The sequence below is a fragment of the Mastigoproctus giganteus genome, chromosome 3 (assembly GCF_048544385.1).
Source record: "Mastigoproctus giganteus isolate SK-2022 chromosome 3, ASM4854438v1, whole genome shotgun sequence".
Lineage (NCBI taxonomy): Eukaryota > Metazoa > Arthropoda > Arachnida > Uropygi > Thelyphonidae > Mastigoproctus > Mastigoproctus giganteus.
This window is the reverse complement of record NC_143577.1, coordinates 22,185,470-22,210,219: the sequence shown is the minus strand read 5'-3', so window position 1 is coordinate 22,210,219 and position 24,750 is coordinate 22,185,470. Positions and strand designations below refer to the sequence as shown.

At 36.6% G+C, this 24,750-nt stretch overlaps 1 protein-coding gene across 1 annotated transcript in view; it reads right to left on the bottom strand.

The window, feature by feature from the left end:
• The window catches only part of LOC150087800 (voltage-dependent calcium channel type A subunit alpha-1-like), a 1,442,149-nt gene that overhangs the window by 1,345,198 nt on the left and 72,201 nt on the right, over positions 1 to 24,750 (bottom strand). The window contains exon 8 of the mRNA XM_090369204.1: positions 17,077 to 17,204. Coding sequence (XP_090225330.1) covers positions 17,077 to 17,204 — 128 coding nt within the window. The remainder of the gene's footprint in view (positions 1 to 17,076; positions 17,205 to 24,750) is intronic.

Sequence of the window (24,750 nt, the reverse complement as noted above, 5' to 3'; positions counted from 1 at the left end):
GCAATCCGTTTGAACTGCTCAGTTGTTTAATAGAATCTGTTTGATTCTATTAAACAGCAATTCTAATAAGCGAAAATTGGATGAATATTATCCATAGGCTATAAAAATGAAGATATAAAGCACAAATTTACACCTTTATTAGCTTACCAATTAACAAAATTAAATGATACTTGAAAATTGACAAAAAAACTGAATGCTATCCAACTCAACTACTCAGGCTGAAAAGAGAGAGAGATCTGGCATCAAAGAAGCAAAGTTCGAAAAAGGTACAGCAAAAAATAAGTTATTTTCATTAAAGGCCTATACACATATTATTGTGGCTAAAAGTTCCATTTGTTTTGTTACCTCTGAATAAAAATACATAAGTACAACTCATTGTTTTTATTTATAAACTCACTGAACCTTTTTTTTTCAGTCTCCAGAACAGTATTTTTGATGTCCAAAAATCTGAACAAATCAGAAGTTCTGAACTACCCCAGTCCCAATTAGTTTGGATTATCGATGTTTAATGTTATCAATCACCATGGCCACATTTGAATCATCAACATATTAAGACATGAAACTGGAAAAACGTATATCAATAATAAATCGTTAATAAATATCAAAACCAGGAGCCCAACTAAACTCTGTAGTACTCCACTCATAATGCTGATCCATGAAGAACTGTCATCATTTATAGTCACCCTCTGTCCTTTACCACTTAACAATCCTTTTATCCAGAGTACCACCACTTTGCTTATTGGAGGCTTGAAGTGGTGAAACCCATGTTTAGTCTCTGGAGCAAAGTTTCCGGCATCCCCCATACTTCTCCTTCAACCCATGCACGGTACTAAGTACTATAGGTTTTGATACCTTTCGTGTTTGGGGTTTTCATAAAAAAAAAAAAAAAAAATATTTTTCCAATTCATACAAAAACATGTGGAACAATATCAAAGGATTTATTGAAATCTAAGTATATAACGTGAAAATTACTGTTTGCATTTAGTTCCTTTGCGATGATCTCATAATAGCTAATTAGATTGGTCATGCATTATCTTCCTTTTACAAATCCATGCTGTGGCTCACTTTGGACCAGATCACTTTTTGATAGCTGCTAAGTGGACCTTTCTTTATTGCTTAAAAATACTATTTTTTTGTTATCTTCTGTTTAAAATTAATGGTGTAGTTATTGTTTGTGTTTATCTGATTAAGTTGATGAATTTGTTCTTTACTTTGCATTAAAAGTAGCTTAAAACACCGAAGTCGACTTCTGCCACTATTGTGTTGCATCAATGTACAAGCCTGTTTGAATTTTGCTGCCACTGATTTAATATCGATATAGGAATGGTATAGGTGCTATTTAGTGGATTTCTGCTTAGTATATGGACCTAATAAAAACATTTATAATTGATATTAGAAGTGTTTTTATTAGATCCACAAACTATAAATTTAGAGCAATAAAAACATGATTTTATAACATAATTGTATAACATAGACATTAAAGTAAGTTATTTTAAATGACATAATGCAATTTAAAATAAGATACTTTGATGTCTTTAATGAGAATTTTTTGCAAGTGTTACCCTTTGAGAAATATACTATTCAAACACTTCTTTAAACAATGATAAATAATTTTAATAAATGAGTCATGTTACAAACTCTTTACCAAGTCACTGTTGTGACTAATTTATACATGTGAATGAGGACCTGGTAAAGTGTTTGTAACATGATGTTCATTTATTAAAATTCTTTATCACGGTGTATCAAGTATTTGAATAGTTTATTTCTTGATAAAATATTGTAGTTTGTATTGCTATTAAATAAGTGGGATTAGCATTGCATTATTATTTTCATATCTCTTAGATGTGTTTTATTTTTAAAATAAATTTAGACTAAAATCATACCTCAGAGTAGAGGAGCTAAGCTAAAAGTAGTAGAATGTTTTGGTTCAGGGAGAACTGGTGGGGCAGTTCTACAAATCAATGGTGGTTCACCTGTTGATGATCCTGCTCAGGTAGCTAACAAACTAAATGAATATTTTGCATCTACATTCGCACATGAGGAGTTATTCAGGGAGAGGAATGCCAGAGGTGTATTAAACTCTGGCAGTAAGCTAGATAATCAAGTAATAACTGAGAGATTAAAGTGGAGGAGAAATTGTTGAAGATAAACATAAGAAAGGCACCTGGGGCAGATGGAATCTATCCAGTTATATTAAAGGAAGTAAGCAAACCCTTAGCCATAATTATAAGAGTTTCATTGGACTCAGGGAAGGCACCCATGGACTGGAGATGTGCAAATGTGACCCCAATCCACAAAGGAGGATCAAAGGGAGAAACAGGTAATTACAGAACCTGTTGGTTTAACTTCTGTTCCAGGGAAATTAATGGAGGCACTGGTTAAGGAAGCATTGCAGGATCATCTAGACAAGACTTCAGTTATAGCTCAGCCACAGCATGGTTTTATTAAGGGGAAGTGTTATCTGACCAATTTGATTGGATACTATGATGTAGTCACAAAGGAACTGGATGCAAAAAATAATTTGGATACCATATATTTGGATCTTAGAAAGGCTTTTGATACTGTTGCACATGGATGAATGCTGCACAAATTGGAGCAGTGTGGCACTGGAGGCAAACTGCAGCTATGGATAAAGTGATGGTTGAGTGGGAGAAGACAGAGAGTGGTAATCAATGGACACCACTCTTCGTGGACTAATGTTATTAGTGGAGCCCCCCCAGGGTTCAGTATTGGGTCCACTGTTGTTTTCTGTATTCATTAATGATATTGATGATGGTATATCAGGCTTAATGTCCAAGTTTGCAGACAATATGAAGGTCAGCAGGGTTGTTAATGACACTAATGACAGTACGCTGCTGCAACAAGATCTAGAAAAGTTGAGTAGATGAGCGGAGAGGTCGCAACTGAAGTTTAACATTGACAAATGTAAAGTACTGCATATGGGAAGCAGTAACCCCAGAGTAACATATCAACTGTGTGGTACTACACTGACAGAGGTAGAGAGTGAAAAGGACCTGGGGGTTATTGTGTAGGCAGATATGAAGTTTTCTGAGCAGTGCAGATGGTCCGCAAGAGTAGCTCATAGTGTCTTGACAATGATATACAGGAATTTTTCTAGCAGGGATAAGGAGGTGATTATCCCCTTGTATAAGGCAATGGTCAGGCCATAACTTGAGTACTGTATACAGGTCTGGAGGCCTCATTTTAAGAAGGATGTAGAGCTGTTGGAACAAGTACAGAGAAGAGCAACAAGACTAGTGAATGGAACAAAGGGTTGCTCTTACGAAGAAAGGCTTATGTTTTGCAAATTACAGTGTCTGGAGACTAGGCACCCGTGAGGTGATCTGACTGAGGTGTATAAAGCCTTGAATGATTTGAGCATGCTCAATGCTAATGGGATTCCTCCTCTTGATCAGAATAATCACCTGAGAGGGCATAAATTCAAATTGAGGAAAGACAGTTGTAGGATAGATGTGTGGAAGTTTGCCTTTAGCCAGCGGGTGGTTGATTGCTGGAACAAACTTCCATTTGTCATTGTAGAATTTGATAGACTAAACAGATTCAAGGCAGAACTAGACAAACATTTGGAGCGGGTGGATAAGTGAAATGAGAAGGGTGTGTGTGTTTTTTTTTTTTTTTTTTTTTTTTTTTGGCTGATGCTATATAAGCTTGCTTTTTTGCATCATGTGCCCTGGCTAATGCTAAATCAGGATTGTATTATGTGCTCTACTTTTTCCTTTTTGTGACTACCTTTAGCGGGACATGATACAGCCAAAGGGGATGCCTTGTGTGTGTGTGTGTGTGTGTGTGTGTGTGTGTGTGTGTGTGTGTGTGTGTGTGTGTGTGTGTGTGTGTGTGTGTGTGTGTGTGTGTGTTCATTGCAAATAGAATGAAGGCATTAATTACCAATTCAGCATTCTGATAGCCTTACTGAGGGCTTAAAAACAGAGACTGAAAAAAAGGTTAACCCTCACAGGATTAAAAGAAAGGGATTCATCCAGCATTCAGCTGCCCAGCTCAACCCTAGAGCCCACGTTTCAGCATCAGACAATATCCTCCACAACAGAGAACCTTGGTCTCATAGAAAGTACCTATATTTGGTGACTCAATAAGCAGGGAAACAGGATATATATTGTAAAAAAGGACATGTGAAATGATATAACTATACTAAGATTGACGTTGTAGAGCGGATATCATCTTTTAAGGGCACAAAAGGTGATATAGTTGTACACGTTGGCACTAATGATATTAAGAGTAGGAGACCAGCGGAATTACTTAACAAGTACAGGTCACTGATGAAAAAAAGCCGTGAATTAGGGTTGAATTTGAAAGTGTCTGTAATTCTGCCCAGACACGATAGGAGGGAGTTTATGATGAGGGCCCTGTCGATCAATTCAGCCCTGGAAAGATTGTGCAGGGCTCACGGGGTAGAATTTTTTTCAGCCTGGTCTGTACTTGTTAACAGGAGAGACTGCTTCTACAGGGATGGGATACACTTAAATAGAAAAGGTGCAAGAATGCTTGCTGATGCTATCGAGGCAGTGTTAGGTGGGTCGGAAAACTGCTAGATTGGGGGGATACAAGGACTAATAGATTAACAGTAGCCACTGGCAGAGGAGAAAGTGATTCTTGCACTGTTTCTATTGGAATGAGCAGCAGCCTGGAAAATAAGATGCAGGATATTTCAGAGACTGCTGGGAATCATGGGGATACAAGTGAACACATGGGTTGTGTTAGGGTGGCTAAGAGGAAGAGCAGGTGCATGTATACTTGCGTGTACACCAATGCTAGGAGTTTAGTAAATAAATTTGATGAATTTGAGGTATTGCTCAAAACATCAAAGGCAGATATTGTTGGGATTTCAGAGATGTGGTGTCACACAGATATAAGGAATGCAGAACTGGAATTTGGGGAGTACAATGTCTACAGAAAGGATAGACAGGATAGGAAGGGAGGAGGGGTTATGCTATTAGTTAAGAAACACATAAAATCCAAGGAAGTGAAGCCAGTCGACATCGCTGGACAGTGCAGTGTTGAGTCAGTTTGGTGTGACATAAGCATTGGGAGATCAAAATTGAGAGTAGGAGTGTGCTATAGGACTAATGACTCTGATGAGTATAATAAGAAACTGTACAGAGGAATAGAGTGGGCCAGTAAATCAGAGAGTCTTATAATGGGGGATTTTAATTTCCCAGATATTGACTGGAATTTGGGGGCTGGTCACTCACACACTAGCAAGGCTTTTGTGGATTTATTGGATGATCTTGTTTTCAGGCTTCTGCTCATTCTAATAGAAGCAGTGCAAGAATCTCTTTCACCTCTGCCAGTGGCTACTGTCAATCTATTGGTCTTTGTCTCCCCCCAAGCTAGCAGTTTTCCGACCCACCTAACACTGCCTCGATAGCATCAGCAAATATTCTTGCACCCTTTCTATTTAAGTGTATCCCATCCCTGTAGAAGCAATCTCTCCTGTTAACAAGTACAGTCCAGGCTGAAAAAAATTCTACCCCTTGAGCCTTGCACAATCTTTCCAGGGCCGAATTGATCGACAAGGCTCTCATCATATACTCCCTCCTATCGTGTCTGGGCAGAATTGCAGACACTTTCAAATTCAACCCTAATTCTCGGCTTTTGTTCAACAGTGACCTGTACTTGTTAAGTAATTCTGCCGGTCTCCTACTCTTAATATTATTAGTGCCAACGTGTACAACTATATCACCTTTTGTGCCCTTAAAAGATGATATTCGCTCTACAACGTCATCAACCTTTGCCCCTGGCAGACATACCCTGGTCCTGTTCCACCTATCTTTTTTACAAAGCATGTTCCCCGTTTCCCTGACAATAGAGTCACCAACAACTACTAGTTCCTTCGGGACCAGCGCAACCAGCGCATTCTGCCTTGGGGGTTGTCTCTGTGTCACGCGATGCCCAAGTGCAAGCTCTGGCGTTGATGTGGGCAGCTGAGAGCTTGATGGGCCCCTCAATTTAGTTTCTTCGAGGGCATCCACCCTGTCCTTCAAGCTCTCATATAGGCCCAAAAGAACGCCGAGTTGTTGCCTGATATCGATACACTCCTTGCATCGCGCACACACAAAGACATCCCCCCCTTGGCAGTATCATGTCCCGTACCCGATTGCTCTGCAAACATCAAGCAAACAGTGCATTTTATAAGGCTGTGAGTCAGAGGACAACTGCCCCCCTCAGTTCTGCTCTGACCCACAGCACTTCCATTAGCTTGAGCCTTTTGCTTTGCTGCTCTGGTCTGAGTCATGATTCTATTAATTTATTAATTAATTATGTTATGTTATTAATTATATTATGTTTGTAATCTAAGTCGTTATATGTATTTATTTAAACGTACAATTTAACTGCTAACGAAGTTCAACTAACGCTATCTAGTACGGTATATAACCTGCGGTATATCTAGTACGGTATCACAATGGCGGGAAAGTTAATAACGGTAGCGGTAGTTACGAACACGTGGAAACCCTTACCGATACTTTTACAAGGCCGAGTAAAGAATAAATACACCAAATTAATCAAAAAATCACAAAATAATGTTATACTACTAAATTTAAATCAAAAGTTTTAGAAAAACAATAATTTCAAATCAATAAATAAGAAAAATCCACTTAGCGGCTTGGAACACGACCGTCACTAGTAGCCTCGATTGTTGTTTTCTACATCAGCATGTTCGGGAGGCAACTAAAGGGAGTAATACTCTTGATTTGATTATCAGTAGTGATTCTTCATGCATTAAGAATCTGCAGATAAATGAACCACTAGGTAGCAGTGATCACAGTGTTCTGAAGTGGGAGTTACTCAAAGAGGTAACTACCATTAGGAGTAAAGGGAAGGGGCGTTGCTTTCGTAAAGGCAACTACGATGGACTGAGACAGTATTTAAATTCTATACATTGGGATCAACTGATGATGTTACCAACAGCAAATTCAAAATGGGAAGCATTCAAAGAACTTATCTTGGAAGCTACTAGGCTTTACATACCAACTAAGAAATATGGTTCAAGGTTTAGGCCAAAATGGATGTCAGATGAACTAATGAGGCATATGGTAGAGAAGAAAAATGCATGGGATACATACAAATTAACACGTGACACAGAAGCCTATGATAGATACAAGTTGATCTGTAACCAGGTTACAAAGGAGGTTAGGCAGGCAAAGGCAGAATACGAGAGATCCTTGGCAAGGGATACGAAGAAAAACAGCAAAGAGTTCTTTACTTATGTAAACTCTAGAAGGAAGGGGATGAATCAGATTGGTCCACTTGATATCGATGGGTCAACTGTTGATGACCCTGCTCAGGTAGCAAACAAACTAAATGAATATTTTGCATCGACATTCACACATGAGGAGTTATTCAGCGAGGGGAATGCCAGAGGTGTATTCAACTCTAGCAGTAAGCTAGAGAATCTTGTAATAACTGAGAGCAAAGTGGAGGAGAAATTGTTGAAGATAAACACAAGAAAGGCACCTGGGGTGGATGGGATCTATCCAGTTATATTAAAGGAGGCAGCAAAGGAAGTAAGCAAACCCTTAGCCATAATTATGAGAGCTTCCTTGGACTCAGTGGAGGTACCCATGGACTGGAGATGTGCAAATGTGACCCCAATTCACAAGGGAGGTTCAAAGGCTGGCACAAGTAATTATAGACCTGTGAGTTTAACTTCTGTTGCCGGAAAATTAATGGAGGCACTGGTTAAAGAAGCACTGCAGGATCATCTGGACAAGAATTCAGTTATAGCTCAGACACAGCATGGTTTTGTTAAGGGCAGGTCTTGTCTGAACAATTTGATTGGATACTATGATGTAGTCACAAAAGAACTGGATGCAGGGAATAACTTTGATATTATATATTTGGATCTTAGAAAGGCTTTTGATACTGTTGCGCATGGAAGACTGCTGCACAAATTGGAGAAGTGTGGCATTCGAGGCAAATTGCTGCTATGGATAAAGGGATGGTTGAGTGGCAGAAGACAGAGAGTGGTAATCAATGGACACTGCTCAACGTGGACTAATGTTTTTAGTGGAGTTCCTCAGGGTTCAGTGTTGGGTCCATTGTTGTTTTCTGTATTTATAAATGATATTGATGATGGTGTATCAGGCTTAATGTCCAAGTTTGCAGACGATACAAAGGTTGGCAGGGTTGTTAAGGACACTACTGATACTATGCTGCTGCAACAGGATCTGGAAAGGTTGAGCAGATGGGCTGAGAGGTGGCAAATGAAGTTTAACATTGACAAATGTAAAGTACTACATATGGGAAACAGTAACCCCAGATCAACGTATCAACTCTGTGGTACTACGCTGACAGTGGTAGAGAATGAAAAGGACCTGGGGGTAATTGTGCAGGCAGATATGAAGTTCTCTGAGCAGTGCAGACGAGCTGCAAGAGTAGCTCATGGTGTCTTGTCAATGATATACAGGAATTTTTCTAGCAGGGACAGGGATGTGATTATTCCCTTGTATAAGGCATTGGTCAGGCCACACCTTGAGTACTGTATACAGGTCTGGAGGCCTCATTTCAAGAAGGATGTAGAGCTGCTGGAATGAGTACAGAGAAGGGCAACAAGATTAGTGAATGGAACAAAGGGGTGCTCTTACGAAGAAAGGCTTAAGTTTTGCAAATTACAGAGTCTGGAGACTAGGCATTGGCGAGGTGATCTGATAGAGGTGTATAAGGCTTTGAATGGCTTGAGCATGCTCAATGCTGATGGGATTCTTCCTCTTGCTCAGAATAATCACCTGAGAGGGCATAAATTCAAACTGAGGAAGGACGGATGTCGGATAGATGTGCGGAAATTTGCCTTTAGCCAGCGGGCAGTTGGTTTGTGGAATAGCATTCCATCACTTGTTGTTGAAGTTGATAGCCTAAACAAATTTAAGTCTCAGCTGGACAGGTATTTTGAATGAACGGAGGGGTGAAATGGGAGTAGTGGTTGTGTTTTTTTTTTTTTTTTTTGGCTGATGCTGAATAAGCTTGCTTTCTTGCATCATATGCCTCTACTAATGCTAAAGTATACAGAATTTTTTATCGGGGGCACCAATTTTTTTTGCACATGGGTACCATATATTGAGGATCAGTTCCGTACTACATCTACTGGAACATGGTGCAGCCTGGAGATCAAGGTGTCAGAGAAATTCAAGGCCTGCTGGTGATTCTCATGGAATAAGCAAATATGCAGAATGTAGGGTTACTAGGAGTAAAAACATCTGCATGTATACTCAATTTTACACTTATAGGAGCACAGTAAAAAAAATTGATGAATTTGAGGTACTTGTCAAATTATCGAATGCAGACATTGCAGAGATATCAAAGACATGGTGTCATGCAGACATAACAAATGCAGAATATGAAAATTGGGCATACAATGTGTACCTAAAGTATTTGAATGTTTTTGATTTATTATGTATGCAGTCCCAGCCAAACAATGGAAATTCTACTGTTTATTGCATGATGATATCGCACAGATAAAGGTAGCAATCAGTGTGGAATTGTGTGTGTCCTGTACTATTGTGTTGTTCATTTTGAATGACTGGCCACAGAAACTATAGCCATTATGTTACCATCCTCGGCATGTAGAACCGGGACAGGATCAAGTGCACTTCTCAATAGGATCCTCCCCTTGATTGCCCAGTGTGGGGTTAGAAAGGAGAGACAGAACAGGGAGGGGGGGAGAAAGAGAGAGTTATGACCTTAGTTAACATGCAAATAAAGTCAAAGGTAATGCATCCAGTTAACATGGGTAATCATTGCAATAGTATTAGTAGTGAACAAAAAAAAAATCAACTTCCCGCATCACCTGTTCATCCCCTCCAATAATTTGTCCCTTCCACAACAACAGGTGCAAGTTTGTTCCAACAATCAACCACCTGCTGACCAAAGGTAAACTTCTGCACATCAATTCTGCAACCATCCTTCTTCAGTATGAATTCATGACCTCTAATGTGAGCAACATGAAGAATGTCATCGGCACTGAGCTCATTCAATCCATTCAAAGCCTTAAACATCTCACTCAGATCATGTTGTAGGTGCCTAGTCTCAAGATGCTGCAGTTTGCAGAACTGAAGTCTTTCTTGGTAAGACCACCCTTTTGTTCCCTTTACCAATCCCATTGTCCTTTGAACAGTGTCCATTAATAAACACTCTGTCTTTTCCTACTCAATCATCCCTTTATCCATGGCAGTAAATTGCCCTTAATGCCACACTATTCCTATTTATACAGCAGTATCAAAAAGATTTCATGAGATCCAAGTATACATCAAAATTATTTTTTTACATCCAGTTAATTTGTTACTGTATCATAGTAGCCAATAATATTAGTGGGACTACCCCATACCATATCTATTATGTGATTGTAGTATAACTGCATTCCTGTACAGCTAATCCTGCTTTACTTATTTACGATGGAGCCACTGGTGAAGTGACTCAATTATTTTCCATGGAACAGAAGTTAAGTTAAGAGGTCTGTAATTACTATTGTCACCTTTTGGAATTGGGGATACATTTGAATATCTCCAGTCTACAGGGTCCTCCCTGAATCCAGGGATTCTCTTGTAATCATTGCTAAAGGTTTGCTTACTTCCTTTGGTGCATCCATTAATCCAACTGGATAAATCCTATCCATTCTAAGTGCCCTTTTTATATTTAGCTTCAACAATTTCTCCTCTTCTACTATTCTCTTGGCATTTGCCAAATAATTCAGCTTCCTCTCAGAATTTGACACACTTCCAGATTCGAAATTCAAAGACATTCAAAGATTAGGAATCTTTGAATTTTGATACAAAATACCTATTCACTTTGTCAGCAAATTGAGCAAGATCATCAACAGAGAATCCATCAATGTGAAATGGACCAATGTGATTCAACTCCCCTTATCTTTCTACTGCTAATATAAGCAAAGAAGTTTTTCCTGCTTTTTACTTCTTTGCTAGAAACTTCTTGTAATCTTCCTTAACTTGCCAACCCTCCTTAATGACTTGATTACAGTTTACATCAACTAGTTCATATCTACAATAGGTTTCTGTTAATGATAATATATGCATCCCAGCCATTTTTGTTCTCTGCCACAGGTCTCATTAGTTAATCTGACATCCATTGAGGTCTAAGCTTTGAACATTATTTCTTAGTTGGTATAAAAAGCCTAGTAGCTTCTATGACTGCATCCCTGAATTCTTCTCATTTAGGATTGCTGTTGTTAACTTCATCTGTTGGTCCCAGTGCAGAGAATTTAAAAATTGTCTGAGACCACTGTAATCACCTTTACAAAATTAAAAGAGCCCTTCCCTTTGCCCTTTAAATATTTAAATAAATTTGACATCAGTATACTCTGATCGCTGCCACCTAGTGTGTCTTTTACCTGTAGATTCTTAATGCATGAAGAGTTACTGATAATAATCAGATCAAGACTACTGCTTCCTCTTGTTGTCTCTCTAACTTGCTAACATATGTAAACTCTAGAAGGAAAGTGATGAATCAGATTGGACCACTTAACATAGATGGGTTGACTATTGATGATCATGCTCAGGAAGCTGATAAACTGAATGAGTATTTTGCATCTATATTCACACATGAGGAGTTATTCAATGAGGGGAGTGCCAGAAGTTTATCAACCTCTAACAGGGAGCTAAGTGATTTTGTAATAACCGAAAGAAAAGTGGAGGAGAAATTGTTGAAGTTAAACATAAGGAAAGCACTTGCGGTGGATAGGATCTATCCAGTTATATTAAAGGAGGCAAACCCTTAGCCATAATTATGAGAGCTTCCTTGGACTCAGGGGAGGTTCCCATGGACTGGAGGTGTGCAAATGTATCACCGATTCATAAAGGGGGGTTCAAAAGGTGACACAAGTAACTACAGACATGTTAGTTTAACTTGTGTTCCAGGGAAAATAATGGAATCACTGGTTAAAGAAGCATCACAGGATCATCTAGACAAGGCTGTAGTAATAGTTAACACAGATTGGGTTTATTAAAGGGAGGTCTTTTCTAACCAATCTGATTGGATACTATGATATGGTCACAAAGGAACTGAATGCCAAAAATAATTTTGATATCATATACTTGGATTTCTGGAAAGCTTTTGATACTATTGCACATGGAAAACTGCTGTACAAATTGAAGAGGTATAGCATTAAGAGTAAGTTGCTACAATGGATAAAGGGATGGTTGAATGGGAGACAACAGAATGGTAATCAACAGACACTGCTCTTTGTGGACAAATATTACCCAACACTGAACCCCAGGGTTCAGTGTTGGGTCCATTGTTGTTTTGTATATTTATCAATGATACTGATGAAGGTATATCAGGTTTAATGTCCAAGTTTGCAGATGATACAAAGTTTGGCAGGGTTGTTAACAACAGTAAAGACAGTATGCTACTCCAACTGGATCTAGATAAGTTGGGCAAGTGGGCTGAGAAGTGGCAACTAAAGTTTAACATTGACAAATGCAAAGTACTGCATATGGGTAACAATAACCGAAGAGAAATGTACCAACTGTGTGGTAATACACTCAGGGAAGTGGAAAGTGAAAAAGACTTTGGGGGTAATTGTGCCGTCAAATATGAAGTTCGCTGAGCAGTGCAGAAGGGCTGCCAGGCAGGTCATGGAGTCTTGTCAATGATATATAGGAATTTTGCAAGCAAGGACAGGGAGGTGATTATCCCATTTCACAAGGCAATGGTCAGGCCACACCTACAGTACTATGTACAGGTCTGGAGGCCTCATTTTAGGAAGAATGTAGAGTTGCTAGAACAATTACAAAGAATGGCAACATGATTGGTGAGGGGAATGAAGGGATTCTCTTACCAAGAGAGGCTTAAGTTCTGCAAATTGCAGTGGCTGGAGACAAGGCACCTGCGCGGTGATCTGATTGAGGTGTATAAGGCCTTGAATAGGTTGAATAAGCTGAATGCTGAGGGGATTCTTTCTCTTGCTCAGACTAAGAACCTGAGGGGGCACAGGAAAAAATTGAGAAAAGATAGTTATAGAATAAATGTGCAGAAATTTGTCTTTAGCCAGCGGGTAGTTGATTGGTGGAACAGGCTTCCATCTTTTGTTGTGGAAGCTAATAGCCTAAATAAATTTAAGGCTGAGCTGGACAGGCATTTGGAACGAATGGAGGGGCGAAATGGGAGAGTTTTTTTATTTGGCATACACTTACTTTCTTGCATCGTATGCCTCTACTAATGCTAATGCCTCTGAAAGAAGCTCTGATAGAGATGTTTAAGGCTTTGAATGGATTGAGGGAGCTCAATGATAATGGAATCCTTTCTCTTCTAAGACTACACCCATGAGTGGACATAAATTGAAAATGAGGCTAGTTGTTGGGTAGATGTGTGAAATTTGAATAAATTTCAGGTAAGAACTAGACAAACTATTACAGCAGTGGTTCTCAATCTTTTGTCTCAATCTTTTGTCACTCAAGTCATACTTTAAGTTTAAAAGATGAATATTAACAGCACACTGAAATTATTGTTACCATCAAACTCAATGTAATTTTTCCTAATCTCATGGCATACTTGAAAAGGGTCACGGCACACCAATTGGGAACCACTGTATTAGAGGAATGGATAGGCAATATGGGAAGTGTATTTTTTTTTGTTTTGGCTGATGCTGTATAAGCTTGCATTCTTGCATCATTTGCCTCTCTTAATACTAATATTAAAATGCATATTATGCCAAAATTAATGATAATCTTGTGTCAGATTGATTAAAGTTTATGGCAGCACTGAATGTTTCAATTAATGCTGGAAAAATGTACCCATATTGCACCATTTTACTAGCATTAATTGAAAACAGTCCATTTTTAAGATGGTGGCACCCTTTCAGTCACAAACAAGAAGGCAGAGATGCAACCTGTAATCTGATTGTTGAATAGAGAGTTATAAATCCTGCCAAAATTTATCACATTAGCTCATAATGGTGAAGCATGCATGAATCAATAGCTAGTCTAAAAGTAAGTGAATAAGTATAATAACAGTATGAAAAGTGTGCAGGATTCTTCTTGACCAGGACAAGCAAATCATGTTATGATACCAGAAATCACAGCGGAAGAATTCATATGAGAAAACCATCACAATTACCATTATTTAATTGAATTTTTTTTTGTTAGTTGTTGGTGCATCATCTTCTGTGGCCATAATGCACCTCCCCAAAGTTTTTGCATTTTACTCTGATCCAAGCCGAAGGTGGGATTCGAACCCGCAACCTTTGGGTTGCCAGGCAGGCACTTTACCCACCTGGCTAGCCTGGTCGGTATTTTTAATTGAAGAAAGTGCCACAGCATGAAAGATTAGTGTTGGTTCACTGTATACGATTGTTAGCAAAGAGTTGCACTTTTATGTGCCTAATGGATATCTCAGCATTTAACACCAGAACTAAAGGAACAATGACTTAACAAACATTGTTATTGTTTCTTCAGTTCCATGTTTCTTGTATGGTATGGGTGCAAAAGAGATACCTTTTTAGAAAACAAAGCAATAGGATCCTGGGTGCATTATTACACATTAAAGAAAGCAAATGTGCACATTCAGAATGATGCCATACGGCTCACCTTGACCGAAGAAAGTCCACTGCAAGCATCAGCTGGGAAAACTATATTCTGAAATCATAAAGGAGTGATTATGGAACATTATCAGGAGAGAGCGCCAAGTGACAAATACTGTGATGAATTCTGAACCATTTAAAGCCTGCAATTCAAAAGAAATTGTAATTTGTTGCCATCAGGTGTGATGACTCCTACATGATAATGTCTGTCATCACACCACCAGTTCTATTCTAGGCCTTAGTGCAGTGCTGAAGAAAGTGTGTCACACATGATGGACTTGTTGTTTGTGAAGTAAAACTTCCATTTAATTTTTGTGGTTTTCATTTGAATGATCTTTGCACAATCTCATAAATATTGAGATTGATGTGCTTAGTGTTGGAGCCCGTTTCAGTTTCTTTTAATAACATTAAGTGCCACTATAATCTGATAATAATAAGCCACAATCCACTCAATATTTATTTATTATACATTTCCTAAAATTACTTTCTTGTTACGTTGAATTCAAACTTGCCTGCAATTGCAATTGATTGTAATTGTTGCAAATAGTATGACATGCCTGCCCTTGCTGATTGAAGGAATTTATTTTGCAGGTATAGAATAGATTTTGCAAGAGTCCTTGCCAATATCATTGAGGAAGCTTTCAGGTTCACGGAAATGGTTAGTGATAGAGGAAAAGTTACAGAAATGCAATTGGTTAGTAGCATGAATCAAGGTCACACTTGCTTGATGGTTCAAATAAGTGGCATCTAGAGTCCATGGATGAATGTGGATTCAATAGATCGATGCTCGCTGATCAGTTAAATATATGACAGAATATGATGGATGCAATGCATGACAGGTACAATCTAATCTTCTTAATCAATCAGGTTGATTGAGAAGATTATTCCTGTTTTACCTAATTAAAATGATTAAGGCCCTTTAAATGGATTGAGTAAACTAAATGTGCTGATACTATCCTCATTCTTGGAAAACACACACATAAAGGAACATAAATTTAAATTGTTAATAGATGGATGCAGGATAGATATGTAAAAATTTGCTTTCAGCCAGAGACTAATTGATTGAATAAATTTCTATCCTGTGTTGTGGAAGTGTGTGTAGTTTGAATGAATTTAAACAATTTGACAACTTATTAAATGGGATGGGCAAATAGAATGGTTTTTTTTTTTTTTTTTTGGCTGATGCACTATAAGCTTGCATCTTGCATCATTTTACCACTACTAATACTACTATAATGAATACCATAAATCAACTAAAACCATGAAAATAAAAACTACAAAATAACACAAAAAAAAATTATTATTTTTTTTTTTAAGATTTTTATTTTCACAATTTTACTTGACGAATTAGAGTATTCAATGATGTATCCTTGTTATCTTAACCCTTACACATACATGTATGCACATAAATTTATGCTTTTAAGGTTACATCAGCATAATATCAAAAATTATGTCTGTATATGTACATGGCCTCTTGAAACTCTGAGAGATGTTCTATCATGCATCAAGTGATAATAGCTACTTTTATATTTATGATAATTTTGAAAATCAGTGTAGAAAAATATGGCCTATTTAATAAGCTAAAATTAAAGAAATTCCCTGGAATCCAGACCCAGAAGTTGATGAAATCAAATCAAATAACATATATAAATGTAGAGGACATTCCTGTAAATAAAAAATTAGGAAAAAATGTGCTTTTTTATGAAATTTTGATTTTAATTTTATTTTTGATAATAATCCCACTCCAGTCCAGTTTCCAGCAATCAAGTCAAAATATGAAAAAATTAATATTTAAAAAGCATTTATGCACATAGTTTTTCAATTTTTACACACCTCCAAATTTCTTTAAAAAAAAAAAAAAAAGCAGTGTGGGTTAACGAGTTAATTTTATTTTGATTTTAACTACATTAATCTTTAGGGATTTTTTTCACTTTCTACTACATTTAAGCACATTTAACGTATATGTAGGTATTCCCGTAAATAAAAAATTAACTAGTGATGTGTTTTTTTATGAAATTTTGAGTTTAATAATTTGTTTTTTTAAGAAATTTTGATTTGAATAATTTGTTTTTTTATGAAATTTTGATTTTAATAATCCCACTCTAGTTTTTTAATGAAAATTTTGATTTTAATAATCCGACTCCAGTTTTTTAGCAATAAAGTCAAAACAGGAAAAAATTTATTTTAAAAGCATTTATGCACATAGTTTCTCAATTTTTGCAAACCTCCAAATTTCTCAAAAAATGGGAGAGGATTAATGAGTTGATTTTATTTTCATTTTAAATTCATTAGTTTTTATAGATTTTTGTTCACTTTCTACTACATTTAAGCACATTTAAAGTAGTCCACAACCTAAGTTCAGAAACTTCTAGATTAGCTGCAATTTTTTATTAAACATTATTCATAAATAAGTCATTTAAAATTTGTAAATTTGCATTATTTTTAATCCTTGTATATAGGATTTTGTTTTAAGTGGATAACCCTAGCATATAAAAACAGTACATACTTACATAAAAAGTCTGTGAGCCATTGTGGTTGTTTATAATGTTCTACAGCTACGCAGATGGTATTTAAAAGGACAAGAACAATTACAACCCAATAAAATACTTGACATTTTGCTACATGACGAACAAAAAACCTAAAACAAACAATTTACAGTTATGAGCAGAAAATTGAATTTTTAAAGACATTATGAAATTATCAAGGTAATAAAACTATCATCACATTTTATTAATGTTTACTAGGGGACTTTGCCCCTGCTCACTTTGCTTGCCAACCCACGCACATGCTTTTGTACGTAAAATGTAGAGGTATGACTGAGTAAGTCAAATATTTTCTACATAAAAGACACACCTATCAAAATGCACTGATTGCACAAATACACTACCTGTATATTTGTAGTGACGTGCCTCTCCCACTTGTACCACGTGACCTGCATCCCTCCTCTCCCATTGGTTACTGCACTCCCCCACTACGCGGCAGTCTCAAGGTTGAATAAATATCACTATGTAATTATTTACCTGTGTTTACATAGGTCACTTAGGAAAAGGCCTTTTGCTTCGGGTTCCATAATGCATGAGGAATATTGTTGCATCCAAAAGAGCAGGTCTAAAATATTAATATTTAACTAAAATATTTACAAACTATACAAATATCTAAAATATTTACAAAATACTAAACTATTTACAAATATACAAACTATGTCAAGCCCCTTCATCAGCTGACATTACAATGGAATATTAAATGATGCTGGACATGGTCATGTTTAGACAGTGAAGCACATGCACGAGGTTGGTGAACGTTATGGAGGTAGTTGTCTTTCAATGGAAGACAGCAATGTAATTATTTACCTGCGTATTTGTAGTGATGTAATTGCCCCGCTCTCTGCTACCATTGTCTTGAATAAATATCACTATGAGGAAAACTTTATTTAATGTATAGAGAGATTATGATCAGCCCTCATCTCCATACTGCTGAGATTAACAAGTCTGAATATTTTTGATCTATTTATTGAATATATATATATTTTTGTTTTCCTTATCCAAATAAAGTTAAAAAAAGAGTAATTTGAGTAAATACTATGTTCTTTTGGCTTTACCACTCATTGTGGTCCTGCAATTGCTGAAAAGATGGTTGCCCTAATAGATGAATTCCTTCTTTATATAGTTTATTTGATTTTCATGTATTTTGTTATACAAAATTCATGTTCTTCAACTGCAGAACAGACAAAACAGTACTGTCTACTTTCATAAGTGCCTCCCAAAACTTTAAAATAGGAAAAACTAATAATTATTTCCATAATTATTTTATCAGATGAAACTTCTATTTGTAAATATCAGCAAGCAACATATATTAAAATTTATAAAATGTTAATTAATATGAAGTTCATCATGATGTACTTACCTGGTTTTAATAATATCTTGAACAGATATAGATTGTTGCAGAAATTTTAACGGGTTACAATCAATTCATTTATTTAATTCCTTGCTATCTCTGTAATTCAATATATATAGGTTGTACAGTAGATATGATGATTTCACTTTACATTCAGCAAATTTTACTTTCATGCATTCATTTCTTCAAAAATCATTGGCACTGTTCAGCTTGCTTCCAAGCCAGTCCAAACACATGCTTCAACCAGTCAACGTTATGTCTGTATCAATGTTCAACTCCATACTCACAGAACTAACTTCTCTTCTTGTTCATTACCTTTCCTACTTCTGTTCTTTGGAATGGCATTCCTTCACATCTTGTTCCTGAAAATTATATTGTACAGAAATGCAGTCTAATGTCAGTTGAAGGTTGAGAAGACAAAATATATTATGTATGGACCATAACATGTATGGACTAAGTATTGTAGGTTCTAATGCCTTTTGTATTTTATGTCATTTATTTAATTCCTTGCTGTCTCTAATTTTGTCCATATGAGTTCTACAACAGACAAGATTTGATTTTTCTTTCAACAATATCATACATTCATTTCTTTAAAATGCATTGGCACTAATGATCTTGCTGCTCATGCCATCTTTGTGTGACATTCTCCAATTCTGACCATACCATAATTATGGACCATCAGATAGAACTGCCCAAATATAACTGAAAAATCCGATCATTCTTATATAATTTCTGATCTCTTAATAAAATAACCAACCATAACATCATTAAGAGTTCAGTCAATTAAATTCTGATAGTTATGATCCAGCTTCATCTAATTAATTTTTCATTTTTTCCCTACTTCCCCTAAATTTCCATAACCTTTACTCTTCCTGCAGTCAGCCCTGTTTATTCTTGTTTTTTTTTTCACCACCCAGCAGCACTGTATAACAAACTCTTCCTGGCATTTTACCTTCACCACTTCATGAAAGATGATTGTAAAACCTATTAATTGAAGTGGTCAATTATTACATAAGTAGATGTGCATGATCATGAACCATCACAAATAATGAAACATTTGAGATAGAAAAATCAAAAATTTAAAATGAATTTTAAATTTAAAACTTTTTTTTTTCAGTATTTCTCAGATGTCTGACGGAAGAAACGACTCTCTGGTTATGAATACAGAAAAATAAAAAAAAATAAAAAGCGACCAAATAAAAAAGCAACAAGTTCGATTAGCAGGCTTCTGGACATCCAGCCACAGACAGGTCCATCGACTTCGATTTCCTCTAGCTTTACTACTATTGATGAAGAAACTGAAACACGTGAATTATCACCTATCCAAGAGGATTGCTAAATTCAGCAAGAAACACTAGGTGCAAGTGAAGCAAATTCAGATGAAGAGGAAAGTGAAGATCACAATAGTGGTATACAAGATCAACTAATTTCACTTAGTGATCCCAGTAAATGGCCACAAAAAAATTTTAAATAATAAAATAAGAATGATGCTAGTTGAGAACAAACCAGAACAATCAAAAAAATTTGATTTTCCAAAAGAGAAAGATAATAATAGAAGAAACTTTTCTATTGAATATTACACTAAAAAATTATAAAATGGTGAATCACTTTCGCATAATTGGTTACTGTATTCGATTTCGCAAAATGCTGTCTTTTGTTATAATTGTAAAATATTTTTAAATAGTACTGTTTCAGTTTCGCTTGTAAATGGTGGATTCAGACTGGCCACATTTAAAATATTCACAAAAAAAAAAGCAATATGCATGCTGAATGCACTAACAAATTAATTAATTTGCATAAAAACTTAGAATTACAAAATACAGTAGATGCACATCATCAAAATTTGATAAATCAAGAAAAAATAAGATGGCAATCAGTATTAAAAGGAATGTGGCATGGGACGTTTATCAATCTGAATATGTTGATGTGTTCCTATAAAGTGGAATCAAATTTGGCAATCATTTGTATTAATTGCAAAAAGTTTCGTTCTTTTTTTTGTCAAATAATTTTGAATTCGTACTACTTAAAGCCAAATTTTGTTTTGCCAAATATTGAATGCAAAGAACAATTTGGTTGGGTACTATGATATGGTCACAAAGGAACTGGATGCAGGGAATAACTTTGATATCATATATTTCAACCTTAGAAAGGCTTTTGTATTGTTGCACATGGAAGACTGGTGAACAAATTGGAAAATTGGAGCAGTGTGGCATTGGAGGCAAATTGCTGCTATGGATAAAGGGATGGTGAGTGGGAGAAGACAGAGAGTGGTAATCAATGGACACTGCTCATTGTGGACTAATGTTATTAGTGGAGTTCCTCTTGGTTCAGTGAAGGGTCATTGTTGTTTTCTGTATTTATAAATGATATTGATGATGATATATCAAGCTTAATGTCCAAGTTTGCAGACGATATGAAGGTTGGCAGGGTTGTTTAAAGACACTAATGACAGTACACTGCTGCAACAAGATCTAGAAAAGTTGAGCAGATGGGCTGAGAGGTGGCAAATGAAGTTTAACAAACGTTAAGTACTACATATGGGAAGCAGTAACCCAAGAGTAACGTATCAATTCTGTTGTACTACACTGACAGTGGTAGAGAACGAAAAGGACCCGGAGGGTAATTGCGCAGGTAGATATGAAATTTTGTGAACAGTGGAGACAGTCTGCAAAAGTAGCTCATAGTGTCTTGTCAATGATATACAGGAATTTTTCTAACAGGGATAACGAGGTGATTATCCCCTTGTATAAGGCAATGGTCAGGCCACACCTTAAGTACTGTATACAGGTCTGGAGGCCTCATTTTAAGAAGGATGTAGAGCTGCTGGAACGAGTACAGAGAACGGCAACAAGATTAGTGAATGGAACAAAGGGTTGCTCTTACGAAGAAAGGCTTAAGTTTTGCAAATTACAGTGTCTGGAGACTAGGCACCTGCAAGGTGATTTGATAGAGATGTATAAAGCCTTGAATGGTTTGAGCATGCTCAATGCTGATGGGATTCTTCCTCTTGCTCAGAATAATCACCTGAGAGGGCATAAATTCAAATTGAGGAAAGACAGATGTAGGATAGATGTGTGGAAGTTTGCCTTTAGCCAGCGGATAGTTGGTTGGTGGAACAGACTTCCATCCTTTGTTGTGGAAGTTGATAGTCTAAATAAATTTAATGCTGAGCTGGACAGGTATTTGGAATGAATGGAGGGGTGAAATGGGAGTATTTTTTTTTTCTATTCTTTTTTTTTTTGGCTGATGCTGCATAAGCTTGATTTCTTGCTGTTTTTTTTTTTTGTTTTGTTATTTGGTTTTTAGGAGCATTAGCAACTAAGGCCATATTGCTCCAGGATATGCGGTGGTCATTCCCTGACCTTTCCGCATCCTCCGTATTTGGTGGTGACGGGCTCGAAGCCCGGTCTAATCAAGAAGCGTGTGCTACGCACTGCTGCTCCTTCCCACCTGGCTACGAAGGGGCCTTTGATTTCTTGCATCATATGCGACTAATGGTAATGCTAATTATTCTTTGGTTTTAGATTGTACACCTGATGGTAGTCATCAGGAACAATTGACAATCATTTTAAGATTTGTAATTTATAATGATAAAACACAAAAAATTAAATTTATGGAACATTTTTTAGGTTTCTATGAAACTGAAAATACCACTGGTAGTGGGCTAACTACATTCATTTTAGAAAAATATAAAATTAATATTCAAAATATGCGTGGGCAAGGCTACGACAATGGGGTCAATATTAAAGGAAAACATAATGGTCTACAAGGAAAAAATGTATATATAAACCACCGAACCTTTTTCATAGCTTGCGTTGCACATACTTTGAATTTAGTGATGAATGATGCAGCAAAAATATCTTTTGACACAATTGATTTTTTGGAATTATACAGGAACTTTATAATTTTTTTTTCTAGTAGTACTAAACAGTGGGCAGTATTAAAAAAACAAAGTTTCAAATCTTTCGCCGAAACCTTTGTCAGACACAACTTGGGAAAAGTGAATTGACGCTATAAAACCTCTAGTATACATTTTAAAACAAATTGATTATGCTCTTTATGAAATATATTCAGATTGTGATAATTAATTCGATTTAAAAACAAAACATCAGTTTCAGTCATTGTCAAATAAAATTAGATCTTTTAAATTTGTGTGCTCTACTATTATTTGGTTTTGACAAAAATTTAGCTAGGTAAATTTTGTAAGCAAATTATTACAAAATACACAACTGGATATATTAACATCACTAACGCATTTAAAAAAATTAAAGGAAACAATTATAAACTTGAGAACAGATGAGCATTTTGTACTTGTACTTGAAAATGCAGCAAAAATTACTAACTCATTACAAATTGACACCGATTTCTTTAAATAAATCTTAAGAATGGGAAGGAAACAAAAAAATTATTTGATTATGAATCTGGAGATGAATTTGTGCCAATGCCAAAAGATAATTTTAAAATAAACTTATTTTTTGCCATTTTAGATACTACAAAAAACACAACAGATGAACGTTTTGAATAGCCTGAGGTTTATAATAACAACTTTAATTTTTTACAAAGTTTTCGCATTTTTAGTAAAACATCAAAAGGTGAAATTTTAAAACATTGTTCAGATTTAGAATTACAGTTATCAGATGCCACCAATGAGGAATGTCCAAAAGATATTGGTTGCGTGGGTAGCACAGTGGTACTGTCACTGTCCTCCCCACATGGGGTGGAAAAGGCCCAGGTTTGAATCCCATTGATGATGAGTATGATATGACTCTGATGAGTATAATAAGATACTGTACAGGGAAATAGAATGGGCCAGTAAATCAGAGAGTCTTATAATGGGGGATTTTAATTTCCCAGATATTGACTGGAATTTGTGGGTTGGTCACTCACACACTAGCAAGGCTTTTGTGGATTTATTGGATGATTGTTTTCTACACCAGCATGTTCGGGAGGCAACTAGAGGGAGTAATACTCTTGATCTGATTATCAGTAGTGATTCTTCATGCATTAGGAATCTGCAGATAAATGATCACACTGTGATCACTACCACTGGGTGGCAGTGATCACAGTGTGCTGAAGTGGGATTTACTCAAGGAGGTAACTACCATCAGAGGTAAAGGGAAGGGTTTTTGCTTTCGTAAAGGCGACTATGCTGGTCTGAGACAGTATTTAAATTCTATACAGTGGGACCAACTGATGATGTTACCAACAGCAAATTCAAAATGGGAAGCATTCAAGGAACTAATCTTGGAAGCTACCAGGCTTTACATACCAACCAAGAAATATTGTTCAAGGTTCAGGCCTAAATGGTTGTCAGATGAACTAATGAGACATATGGCAGAGAAGAAAAATGCATGGGATACATACAAATTAATGGGTGACGTGGAAGCCTATGATAGATATAAGTTGGTCTGTAACCAAGTCACAAAGGAGATTAGGCAGGCAAAGGCTGATTATGAGAAATCCTTGGCAAAGGACGCAAAGAAAAACAGAAAAGAGTTCTTTACCTATTTAAACTCAAGAAGGAAAGGGATGAATCAGATTGGTCCACTGGATGTTGATGGTTCAACAGTTGAGGATCCTGCTCAGGTGGCTAACAATCTAAACGAGTATTTTGCATCTACATTCACACATGAGGAGTTATTCAGGAAGGGGAATGTCGTAGGTGAAGTAAACATTGGCAGTGAGCTAGATGATTTTCTAATAACTGAGAGGAAAGTGGAGGAGAAATTGTTGAGAATAAACATAAAAAAGGCACCCGGGGTGGATGGGATCTATCCAGTTATATTAAAGGAGGCAGCAAAGGAAGTAAGCAAACCCCTAGCCATAATTATGAGAGCTTCTTTGGACTCAGGGGAGGTACCCATGGACTGGAGATGTGCAAATGTAACCCCAATTCACAAAGGAGGGTCAAAGGCTGACACAAGTAATTATAGACCTGTTAGTTTAACTTCGGTTCCAGGAAAATTAATGGAGGCACTGGTTAAAGAAGCACTGCAGGATCATCTGGACAAGAATTCAGTTATAGCTCAGACACAGCATGGGTTTGTTAAGGGCAGGTCTTGTCTGACCAATTTGATTGGATACTATGATGTAGTCACAAAAGAACTGGATGCAGGGAATAACTTTGATATTATATATTTGGATCTTAGAAAGGCTTTTGATACTGTTGCGCATGGAAGACTGCTGCACAAATTGGAGAAGTGTGGCATTCGAGGCAAATTGCTGCTATGGATAAAGGGATGGTTGAGTGGCAGAAGACAGAGAGTGGTAATCAATGGACACTGCTCAAC